Genomic DNA, 14,610 nt, shown 5'->3' on the forward strand with positions numbered 1-14,610 from the left:
GACCTGGAACTGGGGGTGGGTCAGGCCAGGCTACAACACCCACTTTCAAATTGAGGTGAAGCATGCCATGCCAGACTGGGTCACAGCACCCAACCAGCACATGTGAGCCCCAGGATTGGGAGTTCAGATCTGGTAAGAGGACTGAGGTGGACTCCCCAGTTGGACCACTACCCCCACCGTGAGCATGAAACCTGGGATCAGGTGCAGACCAGAAAAGGCAGGGCTACAAGACCTGTTTGCCTTCATGTGAGCTAGGTTGGGGGGGTAAGCCAGCCTGGGCTAACTGTACCCACTTGTGCATGCGTAAGCCAGAGTGGGTGTGGGTTGGTTTGGCTTTGCTGCAGCATCAGCTGGCAAGTGCTGGTACTGGGGGCAAATTCTGTCAAGCTAAACTGCAGAACCACCTGGAGAATGCAAGATCTAGGAGTGGGAGTGGACCAAGTAGGGCAATCGTGGACACCTCTCACTTGGTTTTCCACTCCCACAAGTAAATATGAGGACCAGGGCTGCCAATCTTGCCACTCCATGCATGATGAAATCCCTCCAGCAGCCATTGGCTGACATAGTCTGCCTTCGAGTCCCATTTGCCCAGATATTCACAGCCAACACTTTGCTAGGGTAATTGATCAATTTCTTCTGCACTGGTACCAGGTGTCCTCTGCAGGCTCCAATGGAAGTGGGTGCTGGATTCCCACTTAGATGTCAGGGACCCAAATATTTGGGCCATCTTCCACAACCTTTACATATACACTAGCAGGAAGCCAGAAAAGAATTGAAAATGGCCCCAGCTGTAAGCAACTTCCTAGATTGTCTTGTACCTAGCCAAGTGTTACCCTGCTGGGAGAAAAACAGCCAATGGCTGGCTGACATTCTGGGTCTGATTCATGCCATCTTTATGTTAGCTATACCAGTATGCCAGAATAGTTGCCCATTTAATGTTAAATCTGCAAAAGGGTTGGCAGTGAGTGGGCTTCAGCCACCATTGCCTAGTTCTTAAGGCCAGATTGGGAGGCACTGAAGGTTTCTGATGTGACAGAGTTGTAGCCCTGGGTCTCCCCATGCCATACAACATGTGTGTGTGTGTATGATACACAGTGTTGGGTGGGTTGAGTAGGGAGGCTTGAGGGCCAGCACCATGGGCCTTTATGGGCCAGGTTGCTGCAGCTACCACTACTTGAGAGAGCTGAAACCGGGGTGTGGGCCAGGCAGGCAGGCCTAAAAGGCCTCCCTGGGCCAGGATGCTGTGCCCATTGTCAGAGGAGGTCCACTAATTGCTTCTGGCATTGGCAGTGGCCTATCCTTAATGTTGGCCTTAGACATATCAGGATCTCAGTTCTAAAAGACCAGATCTCTGTGTGTGTAATTGGTGTGGCATAAGCATTATATAATTAGATCATCTATGTTATTGACTTTTGTGCAAAGACACTGACAACATCTCAAAGTAATAATGAAGATATGGGGAATATGGCGATCTGCACTGAATGGAATTTCTCCAGCTTATGAGAAGGATTTATTAGATGAGATAGATACATTTTGAATCCAGGATATGCAACCTCCATTCACCTAAATCAGCAGAAAGTAACTACAGAAGATGTGATGAATCTTCACTCTTTAGCAACTCTTTCATTAAGAGTTGCAAATCTTTGAGGAGAAGGTAACGAAATGAGACAGGCAAAGGACTTAGGTTAGGGACAGAAGCAGCAAGCCACGCTCTCCTTGTTCTTTGTAAATCCCAACCACCTATCTATCAATCAAGTGACCTCTTTCCCAGGACATGCTTCCCCTCGCCAGGCACCTAGGGTGGTATCCTTAAAACACTCCTGTTTGCAAGATCATATAAAAATTGGCAATATGGAGGGCCAATTTCTTTCTTCCCATCACATAGAATGGAAGGTAGAAATATTTCCCTCCTTTCTCTCTCTTCCCAAAACATTGTACCCCAAGATAAGCCCTACTAGTATCTATGATCTTCTCACTTTTTAAATAAACCTAAATAAAATATTGAAAATAAAATTAAAAAAAAAAAAACGTGGACATGGACATCAACCTGTGCTGATATGGTAAACCAGTTTGCAAGTGACTGCTTAACCTACCTGCATCATAAAACTGGTATTCAGTTTTTTTACTTTTAATTTCAATTTCTTCTTCACTGTCTCAACCTACAATTTTTTCTTTATGGGCCTCAATCTGCTATTATTTATTTCTATTTATGAGTTTACAAGCAAATAGATATTTAATTTTCCCCTTTATTACATCATTTTTTTAAAGATTTATTTATTTTATTACAAAGTCAGATACACAGAGAGGAGGAGAGACAGAGAGGAAGATCTTCCATCCGATGATTCACTCCCCAAGTGAGCCGCAACGGGCCGGTAAGCGCCAATCCGAAGCCGGGAACCAGGAACCTCTTCCAGGTCTCCCACGTGGGTGCAGGGTCCCAAAGCTTTGGGCCTTCCTCGACTGCTTTCCCAGGCCACAAGCAGGGAGCTGGATTAGAACCGACGCCCATATGGGATCCCGGGGCGTTCAAGGCGAGGACTTTAGCAAGTAGGCCACGCCGCCGGGCTCACAACCTCATTCTTTTAACTGGTGATCTTTTTCTAGTCTTTGAATCTACTCTTTCCTCTCATTATTTTGAAATCTTTCACTGAATATCTTCATTTTTTTCTTTTCTTCTCCCACATTCTCTTTTCCTTCTTGTACTTTATTCTTTTTCACACACAAGTGTGTACATACACACACATTGCTACTCTTTCGTCTCTATTTTTACACTCATTCTTTAAGTTCACAGCAGTCCTTCTGTGTTTATACATTTGTGGATATTTAAAAAGTCATGAGAATTTACTGTTCACTGTTGGATTAGCCATGGCTAGCCCGTGGCTTTGGTTTTCAAAACCATTACTGCTATTTCGGGGCCCTTATATTTCTAAGCAAGTTATACGGTCAATTTTGCATAACTACTGGAAATACAACTGATATTTTGATAGACAATTGGGAAAATGACTGCTGTTTTAACAACAGTCTTTTTGTTTTTAGGATTTATTTATTTTTATTGGAAAGTCAGATATACAGAGAGGAGGAGAGACAGAAAGAGATTCCGTCTGATGATCTACTCCCCAAGTGAGCGCAACGGCCAGTGCTGTGCCGATCCAAAGCCAGGAACCTGGAACCTCTTCCAAGTCTCCCACACGGATGCAGGATCCTAGGGCTTTGGGTCATCCTCGACTGCTTTCCCAGGCCACAGGCAGGGAGCTGGATGGGAAGTGGAGCTGCTGGGATTAGAACCAGTGCCTATAAGGGATCCCAGGGCATTCAAGGCGAGGCCACACTGCCGGGCCCTACAACAGTTTTTTAATCCATGAACATATGTCTTTCAACTTATTTAGGTACCCTAATTTTTTTCAGTAATATTTTCTATTTTTGGTGAATAAATCTGACCCTTCTTTGGCTAAATTTATTCTTAATTATTTCCCATGTTCAAACAAAAAAATGAGTGCACGTATATTATGCAATTGTATGTATCATTCAAAAGAGTTGACAAAATAATAAAACTACTCATATACATTTTAAAAATATACACCAGTTTATTATGCTTTTTGTGATGTAAAATACCTATAGTGAAAAATATTTCCTAGCATTATCAGTAAAACCATTTGACACATATCTGCTGTAAATGGTTGGTTCAGAAATAACAATATAGTCATTTGTAACATATTATCAGCAAATATTGACAATCTTACCTGCTTACTTCTTTGTTTACTGAGACAGAATATTAACTATATCCTTATGTGGCTACCCTATTATCAAAATTTTGTTCTAGTTCGATAATTCATTTTATTGTTTAACAATCACATACTAGTACCTTTCTCTCATAATTGTATATTGTATTTAAGGAAAGCCATGTACTTTCATATTTCTTTATTCCCATTGTCATCAGTAAATTCTGCTTTTTCCAATCCAGAGCTTGGGTGACCCACACAGCCAAACTTAAACGATGCACCCATCCTGGTTTTCACACTCCTTTCAACATAATCTAATAAATTTTCTTCATGGAATCCAATTTCGAAGTGGCAGGATCCCTGTGTTTCTCTCACGAAAATGTATCCCAATTTTTTTTTCAAATTCAGCCAAAGATACTGGTTCAAATGTAAAACCAGGTAAGAGAAATATGAGCAAGCTTAAACTGATCTCACCAAGAAACTATTTTTTAAAAAAATTTAAGGCCTTCTGTTTAATTCGTAGTTATTTGGCCATCATCTCTTCTGTCTTCATTGAGAAAAACAAAACAAACAAAAGCAGAATCTGCTAGGGTGAATAATATTTAATAACAAATTTTATGCTCACTTGGGCAGCATATGTATTAATGGCATGAATTTCATTTTGGTTTACTTCTTTGCTTTTGAGAAAAATACTTAAATACTTGTTCATATTGGCAACATTACATTTTACTTCTGCAAACAATGAAGCAATGCCATTTTCAGAAAAATATCCAATTAAAAATATTTCATTATTTAATGTCTAAACAGCCATAGAAATAAGAAATAAGACCTTTAAATGCAATTTGTAACACAACAGAATTTTTTCTCAAGGAAAAAAAAACTTATAAAAGTACCAGGAAGGTAAAAATACCATAAAATAACCAAAGACTGCACATCATAAGTAAAAACTGTCAGCGTTACAATATAATTACACAGAAGGAAAAGGACACTATCAGAAGAGAACGGATTCTTTAAGAATTGGTTGTATCATTCCAAACTGATGGACACGAGTGAGCTCTAATATCATTATGCTTAGAAATGGCTTCATCCAGGTCCAACTGTACACCATTAATATTCACTTCCATGCACCCATTATAGAAGGCATTCACTGGTGTGACATTGAAGGGAACATCTGTAAAAACAGAGAAGTACCTATTAGTCTAAATGTTTGCCATCTTATTTGCTTACAATTAAAGGAGTTATTTAAATTTTTCATTTCCAACTAATTTTTAACCCTAATGGAAAAGTTAATTATTTTTAATATATAAGCTGTGATTATCATGTGGGGCCTGGATAAGCTACCCTCTGAATCCTGTAGCTTTTAGGATTATAACTGTTGGAACTACATTCCATAGTCACCTGGCTTCAGCTGGAGAGATTTAAGACCCCACTAGATCCTACAGTTCTGAATCAGTGATGGCTCTGTAAAACCAGGGACATCTCTGGTCACCTGTGAGTTCTCAGGGAAGGGCTGATTTGGGTATTACTGATCCAGACTTTTACTGCCAATGCTCAATTCCGTGTATAATCAACCTGTGGGGTGTGAGTAAGGTACTCTCAGAAGCCTTTGGTTCTAAAACTGGTAATGTAGAAAACATTCTGCAGTAACTTCAGAGGTCACCCCATGGGGACTGGGGAGAATCTTAAATCAACTCCTATACACTAGACCCATGCCTGCCAGTGTGCAATCTGCATTATAACCTGTTACGTGAAACATGGGGTTTTGGTAGGGTCTCTATTGCATCCCACACCTCTGGGGCTGTAGCTATTGGCTCTCAAAATCCTGGAAACATGTTTCCTCTCCTATGGGACCATGAAGAAGGATCAATACTGATTCTACTGCTGCAGGCCCATGGAAATCAGCATTCAATCTCTGGCGCATAACCTATGCTTTTCCCATGGGACTCTCACAGCCCTGTAGGACTTTGACAGTTTGTACTGCATTCCTCCAGGGAACCAGAACCTACCCAAGGGGAGGTGGTGAAATCTTGCCAGTATTCCTTTAATGCTAACCCACACTGCCAATGCACAATCCCACATTGTGGTCCCCCTGCATACTCCCCAGGGCTGGGCCTGAGGTTTCTAGCGCAGTAACCCCAGTACCATCTGTAAAAGTCCAGTGGAATCTAGGGAAGTTCTCATTTATGTGCACAGATTAAGGGTCACAGCTTTTGGACCCAGTATCCCTCAGGTTCCTGATAGAACAAGGGACTAGTCCCCTCTGTGTTTCATAGCACCAGGATCATACCTACCGCTAGCACAAACTGCATTGTGATTGACACACAGCTCTCTAGGGACTGACTACACTATCTTTTGAATGTCCCCACCTACCTCAAGTCATTCTACTACACGACCTGACTGCAGACTAGACATTTTGGCATTCATAGGTACTGCTGACACTGACTATAGCTGGAAAAAAATCACTGAGAAGTTCCATTTGGACTCACTTAGACCAAGCTAAAGCAATTACACAGCAGACACCCCACATTCCATACAAACTAAAAAGGGTACCTACAACAAAAGCCACTCTGTTAAGAAGAAGAAACTATAATACCAAATATGTAGATGTAAACATAGAGACACAGGAAACATGTAGAAGAAAGTGTGATACCTACAAAAAAGCACAATACTTCTCCAGAAAGAGATCCTGATTTAAGGCCATCTACAAAATGCCTACAAAGAAATTCAAAGCAGGGCCCAGTTCAGAAGCCTAGTGACTAACGTCTTAGCCTTGCATGCGCCAAGATCCTATACGGTCGCTGGTTTGTGTCCCAGTGGACACGTTTCCCATCCAGCTCCCTGCTTGTGGCCTGGCAAAGAAGTCGAGGATGGCCCAAAGCCTTGGGGCCCTGCACCTGCGTGGGAGACCAGGAAGAAGCTCCTTGCTCCTGGCTTCAAATTAGCTCAGCTCCAACCATTGCAGCTACTTGGGGAGTGAATCAGCAAATGGAAGATCTTCCTCTCTGTCTCTTCTTCTCTCTGTATATCTGACTTTGCAATAAAAATAAAATAAATCTTTTTTAAAAAGAAACTCAAAGTAATAATTCTAAGGAAACTCAATGAGTTGTAAGAGAATAGAAGAAATGAGGATGACAATGTGTGATATCAGTGAGAGATCCAATAAAGGATAGAATAGTTAAGGTAATCAATCAGAAATGCTGCACTGTTAAAATGCAATTCATGAAATAAAAATATAACTGAGATCTTCATCTACAAAACAGCCAAGTAGAGGAGTTTCTGATCTCAAACATAACTTCTGGAATAAACTAATCAGACCAAACTACAGAGGAAAGAATAATATAAAATTAAGAAAGCCTATAAGATACAAAGGATAGTATTAAGCAAACCAATATTGGTATTAAAGGAATACCTGAAATACAGCAAAGGGGAAAGCCATGAAGAATCAAAATAATGGGAAAATCATTGAAAAAAAATCTAGACATCCATATAGCAGAAGCTCAAAAAGTCATAAGCACACTTGAAAAGACCTTTTCCAAGACAAAGTGTGGTCAAATTGTCAAACGTGAAGGAAAACAGAATCCTAAAGACAGTGAGAGAAACAACAGCCTTCTCCGAGGAATTCTGCAGGCCAGAAGAGATGGACTTGAATGAAAATAACACAATGATATCAGACTTGAACCCTACTATACAGCAAACAAACCTACTGGGCATTTACAGAACATTTCATACAACAGCTATGAAATACACCTTTTTATCAATAGACAGCATAGTTTTCAGGATAAACTATATAATAAGCCACAGATCAAGTTTCAGTTGATTAAAAAAGAGAGAGAAAAGAAGTTGTACCATGTGTCTTCTCCAGCCACAAAAGACTAGAAATCAATAACTGAATAACTTCTCTGAATGACCAAAGTATTATTCAAAAATTAAAAATAAAATTATGTGAATAATTTCTCTCAATGATCAATCAATGATTTGGGATATTAAAAAATGAAATTAAAAAAAATCTTAAAACCAGTACAACAAAAGCAGTACTAAAATAAAGTTTATAGTGATTACCGTATACACTTAAAAATACAAATATTTTAAATAAGGAATGCAATGATGCATCTCAACAACTTAGAAAAGAGCAAACCGGAGGGGAAAAAAAAAAAGCAAAAGGTGAGAAATAACAAGGAGTAAAGTAAAAATAAAAAACTGAAAATAAAAACAAAATATCTAAAGCTCCACAAAATGGACACTTGGTTTATTGAAAAGATTAACAGAACAGAGAAATCCTTAGCCAGACTAACAATCAGAAAGAGATAACATTTTTAATAAACACACAGAAAACAAAAATAGAGGTGAAATGCATTACAACTGATAATACAAAGGATCCTAAGAAACTATTAAAAACCACACACCACAAAACAGGAAAACCATGATTCAGAAAACCTTCAAAATAAACTGAGAACAAGGAACACGACCGAGGCAGTCATTGTCTCTCTTCAGGAACTGACGGCTTTACAGCTGAATCCTTCAAAGCACTTAAAGAGAAAGGTTTCAACTATTCTTCTGAAACCATTCCAAAATCTTGAGAATGAAATACTGCCAAATTCTTTTGATGATATCAGCATTACTGTGATACCAAAACCAATGAAAAACAAAGACTACAGATCAATGTAGATGCAAAATTCTCAAAATACTTGAAAACTGAATCCATCAGTGTGTCAAAAGGATCATACATCATGATTAGTAGGATTTATCTCAACTAGGCAAGGGTGGTTCAAAGTCACAAAGCAATAAACATAAATCACATTATAAGAATGAAGAACAAAACCATATGGTCATCTTAATGTATAGAAAAAATTGATATTATTCAACATCCTTTTATAATAAAACAAACTCTTAGGGTATTAGATATGTAAAAGAACATACCCCCAAATTATTAAGGCCTCTATATATGACAAACCCACAACCAATGTATACTGAATGCGGAAGAACTGAAAGCATGTCCATTCCCTTAGACATGGAACAAAGATGTCCACTTTGACCACTTTTATTCAATTCAGCAATAAGCTGAATTGGAGCAACAAGCAAAAGCAATTAGGGAGGGGAAATAAAGGATAATGAAATTGGAAAGGAGGAAGTCAAAAATCCACGTTTACAAATGATATGACTTACACTTGGAAAAACCTAAGCCCTCCACAGAATGAAAAACTGTTGGAATTCAAAAAAATAATGTCAGTAAACTCACAGGATATAAAAATGAATATGCAAAATAATTTTGCATGTTTTTTCAACCATAAGGCTTTTTCTGAAAAGCATATAAACTCCATTTGTAACAACTACAACAAGTAAATATTCAGTAATAAATTTAAACAAAGAAGTGAAGATCTCTCTGATGAAAATGATAACACTGCTGAAGGAAGTCATCAAAGCTACAAAAATCTAACAGATATTCCTTAGTTGTTAAAATGCAAAAAATCATTATTGCTAAGAAGTCCATTTTATCTAAAGCAATATACACTTTGAATACAAAAGCTAGCAAAATACCAATAACATTCTTTCACAGAATTAGAAAAAACAATCTGAAATTCAAATCAAATCACAAAAGCCTCAGAATAATCACAGCAAGTCTGAGGGGAAAATGGGCTGCAGAAATCCTAATATCTAACTTGAAAGACTTACACTCTACGAAGTCTTATTGATTAAAGCAGCATGGTGTTAGCATAAAAACCGACCACGGGCCAACTGAACAGAATGTAGAACCGGGAAATCATCTGTAGATTATGGAATCTATAAACACGGCCAACTGATTTTTTACCAAGGTACCGAGGCCATAAACTGGAGAAAGAACAGTTTCCCGAACAAATGTAAAATAATGGAGCCACAGAAGACAACCATCACATCTCCTTCCTCGTGTAGAGAAGCAAAAAGGCAAAGTAAAGAAAACACAACACAGAATGGCCATGACTGAGGCTGAAATGAGGAGAGGGGAAGAGAAGTCAGTCAGACTGAAGGAACCGGAGGTAATACAATGTACATCTCTTTGCAAACACAACAAGGAAACACACACACTAAGTGTTAGCATTGTGTTGGTGCAGCAGGTTCAACTGCCATTTGAGGTGCTGGTGTCCTACACCAGAGTTCCCCGCTGGAGTCCGGCTGCTCTGCTTCTGATCCAGCCGACGTGAATGTGCGTGGAGAGGCAGCAGGGACCGGCTCGAGCACGTGGATCCCTTCCACGCACAGGAAGGGCCGGGCAGAGCTTGTTTCTGGCTTTGTCTCGGACCTGCCCTGACTGTTGTCATCTGGGGAGTAAACCAGCAGGTGGAAGATTTCCTTCTTTCTGTGCATCATTCTTTCAATTAGTAAACTAAATTTAAAAACTAAATAAATCAGTTTTCAAAATTAGTAAATATTAAATGCTTGATGAAATACACCTATTTCATCATTTGACATTGCATAATAGACATGCATTAAAATATAACATGGTACCCCCATTTAGATATGATTTTTATGTGGTTATATTTCTTTTAAGGTTTATTTTATTTTTATTGCAAAGTCAGATATACAGAGAGGAGGAGAGACAGAGGAGGATCTTTTGTCTGATGACTCACTCCCCAAGCGGCTGCAAAGGCTGGAGCTGAGCCAATCTGAAGCCAGGAGCCCAGAGACTCGTTTGGGTCTCCCATGCAGGTGCAGAATCCCAAGGCTTTGGGCCATCTTCGATTTCTTTGCCAGGGCACAAGCAGGGAGCTGGATGGAAAGCGTGGCTGCCAGGACAGGAACTGGAGCCCACATGGGATCCTGGCATGTATAACTCGAGGACTTCAGCCACTAGGCTACCGCGCTGGGCCCTTTATGTGGATATTTTAAAGTTTTTTGTTTGTTTGTTTAACGATAGTTAGCTTCCAGAAAAAGAATAATGGGATTGGAATTGTGTCTTCTCTTCTAATACCTTTGCTAAAAGGATATATTTGGTTACAATAGTGCTGTAAAACTAAAGGAAAAAAAAAACAACATTACCTGGAAGGCCACCCAGATAAGTGGTCACTGTTCCTTTCATTGCTCTGTCCAGAACAGCAAGTTGTCTCTGAAGGTCTTCCGAGTGGATGGCATCTTTCGTAAGTGGAGTGGACACGTCCAGGTGGTTTCTGTTGACTCTGAATTCCAGCTGTGATTGCTGACTGGAACACAGACTGAGCGCCTCAATCCTGTATACTACAACATTTTCCACAGACACCAGAACATCCTGAAGAGCAAAGACAAAATATAAGTAACAAGAGCAATGCCTTTTAGGAGAATTTTCTAATTTTTTAAATTGAAAAAAAAGCAGCTAAATAAAACCTGTTCATTTTTTGGGCCCAGCACATTAGCCTAGTGGCTAAATCCTTGCCTTGCATGCCTGGGATCCCATATGGGAGCCAGTTCATGTCCTGGCTGCTCCTCTTCCCATCCAGCTCCCTGCCTGTGGCCTGGGAAAGCAGTCAAGGACGGCCCAAAGCCTTGGGACCCTGCAGCCGTGTGGGAGACCCTGAAGAAGTTCCTGGCTCCTGGCTTCGGATCAACACAGCTCTGCCGTTGCGGCCATTTGGGGAGTGAACCAGCGGACAGAAGATCTCCCTCTCTGTCTTTCCTTCTCTCCGTATATCTGACTTTCCAATAAAAATTGGTTAAAAAAATCCTTTTAAAAAAGGTTTATTATTTATTTAAAAGACAGAGCAACAGAGGGAAAAACATAGCAAGCAAGAAGAGGCTAGGGGCAAGGCAGAGATATCCTCTGTACACTGAGGCCTTGACGAGACCCCCACAGCAGGTCAGGCCACGTCAAAGCCTGAACCCCATCTGGACATCCCACACGGCAGGCTGAGAACTGAGCACCTGACTTCAGGAGTGGCAGCTCCCACCTGCTGCCTCCCGGAGCGTGCACTGACTGCGACTGCATTGGAAGCAGAGGCAGGACTAGAACCTCAACACTCTGATAATAGTATGCAGGCATCCCAAGCAGCCGCTTAACTGCTACAGCACAATGCCTCCCCTGGAAAAACTGAATCTTCATGGGGAACAAAACGTATGATAAAGCCCTCAAGGGGCACGAAAAAATATTAATTGTAATAATTCTCCTTTTACAATACACTTTAGCTTTTGCAAATTGTAGGCTAAGCTAAAATGAATATGTAAACTGGCCTCTGAAACTCAATAAACCGACATGGTTGGTTTTAGTAAAACAGGGACCTGAAGCAGTGATTTAAGCTGTATCCTTCTATCTCTAGCTTCTGTTTACGAGTCTTTTAATTTCAAAACTTAAATATGAAATAAAGGAGTTGAGTTACTAGTTGCTAGAGCAAAGCCTTAAGAATGTGCAGTGCTATGGAACAACAGCCAGGAGCGGTCGGCAGACACAGAAGAACGGTAAACTTCCTTCGGGACTAGGGAGAGGAGCTTTCTCTGGCCCTTACTTAGTTCCAGCTTTGGATCCCCACCCTCTCCTGCAATGACCATCAGAGTCGCTCCAGAGGGCCCCACCACCACCAAAAAAAGCAAACAAACAAAATTAGAATAAATAGAGAACAACAAGGAAAGCTTAGAACCAGACAGGAAATGGTCAGCATGGATTCACAGATACCTTACTAGGTAGGACACAAAGATTAGTTACTCCTCACTAGGGTATTGAAGATTTCTCTGCACACCCCTGCTAAAAATGTTCTGTGCGTCAACTGTTGACATATGCCTTGTTAGAGTTATAAGCCAGTTTAGACTATCCTGAAGTCTGCCAAATTCAGTAAAAATTATGCATTAACAGTATAAACTGCTAAAGACTAAAATGAAAACAGACACGAGACAGCTGAATAGTACCCCACAGCCATTTTAAGGTGTATAGAAGCCGGTTCTGTATATAAACCAAAATTGAAATGTCAATGAAGTAGTCACAGGATGTGGTTAAGAACTTGCATTTTTTTTAACATATTGGTTACTCAATACCATGTCAATTAACTCCATAATGTTGTAAATTGCTGTTGATGTTATGTTGGGGCTTTTAATTGATCAGCATGATATTCTGCCAGCTCTACCTGCAGACCAGGGATGGTGTCCCCAAGAAAATATTGAATTTATCTGGACAATAAGATGCTGGACTCTATGCTTGGTATATGTTTGCAAAGAAAGAATATTGACTGAAATTGAACTATAATACTGCAACAAGGTGGAGGAATACACCATGGGGAGAGGGTACGGGGAGGGTTTGGGGCAATTCCAGAGCCTATGAAATTGTGTCACATAATGCAATATAATTAATAAAAAAAAGAATTTACAGTGCTTCACTATGCACACACCAGAAAGAGGAGAGGTTTATTTGTGTCATAGAAATAATCCAACAGACTCAGGACAGCTTTGAGAAAGGATCTCCCACAGTAATTCAGAGCATGCATGAGAAAATTCTCAAAAAAGAAAACGTAGTCTGTCTGCTGAATTTTCAAAGTGATGATATGCATGAAATACCAATCTGTTGACATCGCTGTATGCAAATAGCCCATATGCGATTAAGCAAAGTAAAAAAGTAAAAGGTGAAAGAAAAAAAATAATTAAAACTAGAGAGGTGTTGCAATGCTCCCAGGCAATACAGTAGCATTTTGAAATTTTACTTAGGAATCCAAGATATCCATGTTGTTAGAAGTCTATACTTCACAGCCAAGAAGATAAAGAGGGGGTAGAATAAAAATCAGAGTCATGGCATAAATAAACCTCCTTCAGTATCTAAATGTAATGTTGAAGATAGGAATTCAAAAACAAATGAACGAACAAAAAAGCAGGCAAATAAAAACTGAAATTCAAATGCAGTAAATGTATAAATTGTATATCTACAGAGTATATGTATACTCATTGGTACTTTAAGATAACCACTAGAACCTTCCCTTACTCCCAATCATTCTTCAAGCTGCAAATAGTCTTTTTACATCGCTGTATGTGTCATTCAAGTGTATGTCTCTCTAAAAGTTACTGAGAGCATTCAAGTCAACTCTTGCTGAAACATAAGCTTTGTTGTAACTTGATGAAATCCACTGTGGATGACACGTGGGAAGAAGAACTATTAGCTTGTAGTAAAGGTCTGAATTATCCAGATATTCTGATAACTCTTATGTTTCCTTTTATCCAAGACTTTCCCGTTTTTTCCTCATAAGTTCAAAGAGGAGTTGCTGGAAGGAAGCCAAGTGGATCAACATTAGTTGTCTCTCTCATTTCCTAATTTGCTCCCGGGAGGAAAGATTATGAATCCAAGAAAGCACACACATTATAATTAAACACTGAATAATCTGGGTGAGTTGTTATCAGTCCCACTTCTCTTTTGTTAGCACAGACTAATTCCCACGCTGCTGCGAGGATTCTGAATAAGGGTAGATCTGTATGTACTCTGTGTTGGTGCCATTCGGCCTGTGTGGGAGTCTGCTGCAACTTGGCTAAAAATGCATTAGGTTTTCAATCCCTCCTCCTCTGAACTTTTAGTTAAGACCTTAACTAAAAGCCAACCATAATGCAATCATAATGGTCATTTTTGGTCCTTCCTGATGCGCTGGGGGATAGTAGCAGGTGCTTTTCACGAATCATGTCATAAATCTTTAAACTAACCCTTTGAGGTAACCATTATGATTAGATTGATTTTGAAAACAAAAATGACAATAAAGGAAAACAAGGCTCATTACAGGTTTAGAGTAGTTACCTGAAAAGTTTCAGAGGTAGAGTCCACCAAGGACAAGGCAAAGGGCACTGTGTTACCAGAAACCAAGGCAAACATAACACCAGTGCCTATAGATGGGCGGATATTCAAGGTCACATTGACTTGCCATCCTTCAGCATAGGATATGTTATCTGCATATGAAATAAAAAAATCATAAGTGAGATCAACAAACTC

The 14,610-nt window shown here is 39.8% G+C and overlaps 1 protein-coding gene across 1 annotated transcript in view; it reads right to left on the minus strand.

Moving 5' to 3' along the window:
* Nucleotides 1–4,658: 4,658 nt before the first annotated feature.
* The window catches only part of PROS1 (protein S), a 71,513-nt gene continuing 61,561 nt past the window's right edge, over nt 4,659–14,610 (minus strand). Inside the window, exons 13-15 of the mRNA XM_058661773.1 lie at nt 14,419–14,567; nt 10,731–10,956; nt 4,659–4,890 (exon numbers count right to left, since the gene is read on the minus strand). Coding sequence (XP_058517756.1) covers nt 4,730–4,890; nt 10,731–10,956; nt 14,419–14,567 — 536 coding nt within the window. The 3' untranslated portion in view covers nt 4,659–4,729. The remainder of the gene's footprint in view (nt 4,891–10,730; nt 10,957–14,418; nt 14,568–14,610) is intronic.

Source organism: Ochotona princeps, chromosome 3 (assembly GCF_030435755.1).
Source record: "Ochotona princeps isolate mOchPri1 chromosome 3, mOchPri1.hap1, whole genome shotgun sequence".
NCBI lineage: Eukaryota > Metazoa > Chordata > Mammalia > Lagomorpha > Ochotonidae > Ochotona > Ochotona princeps.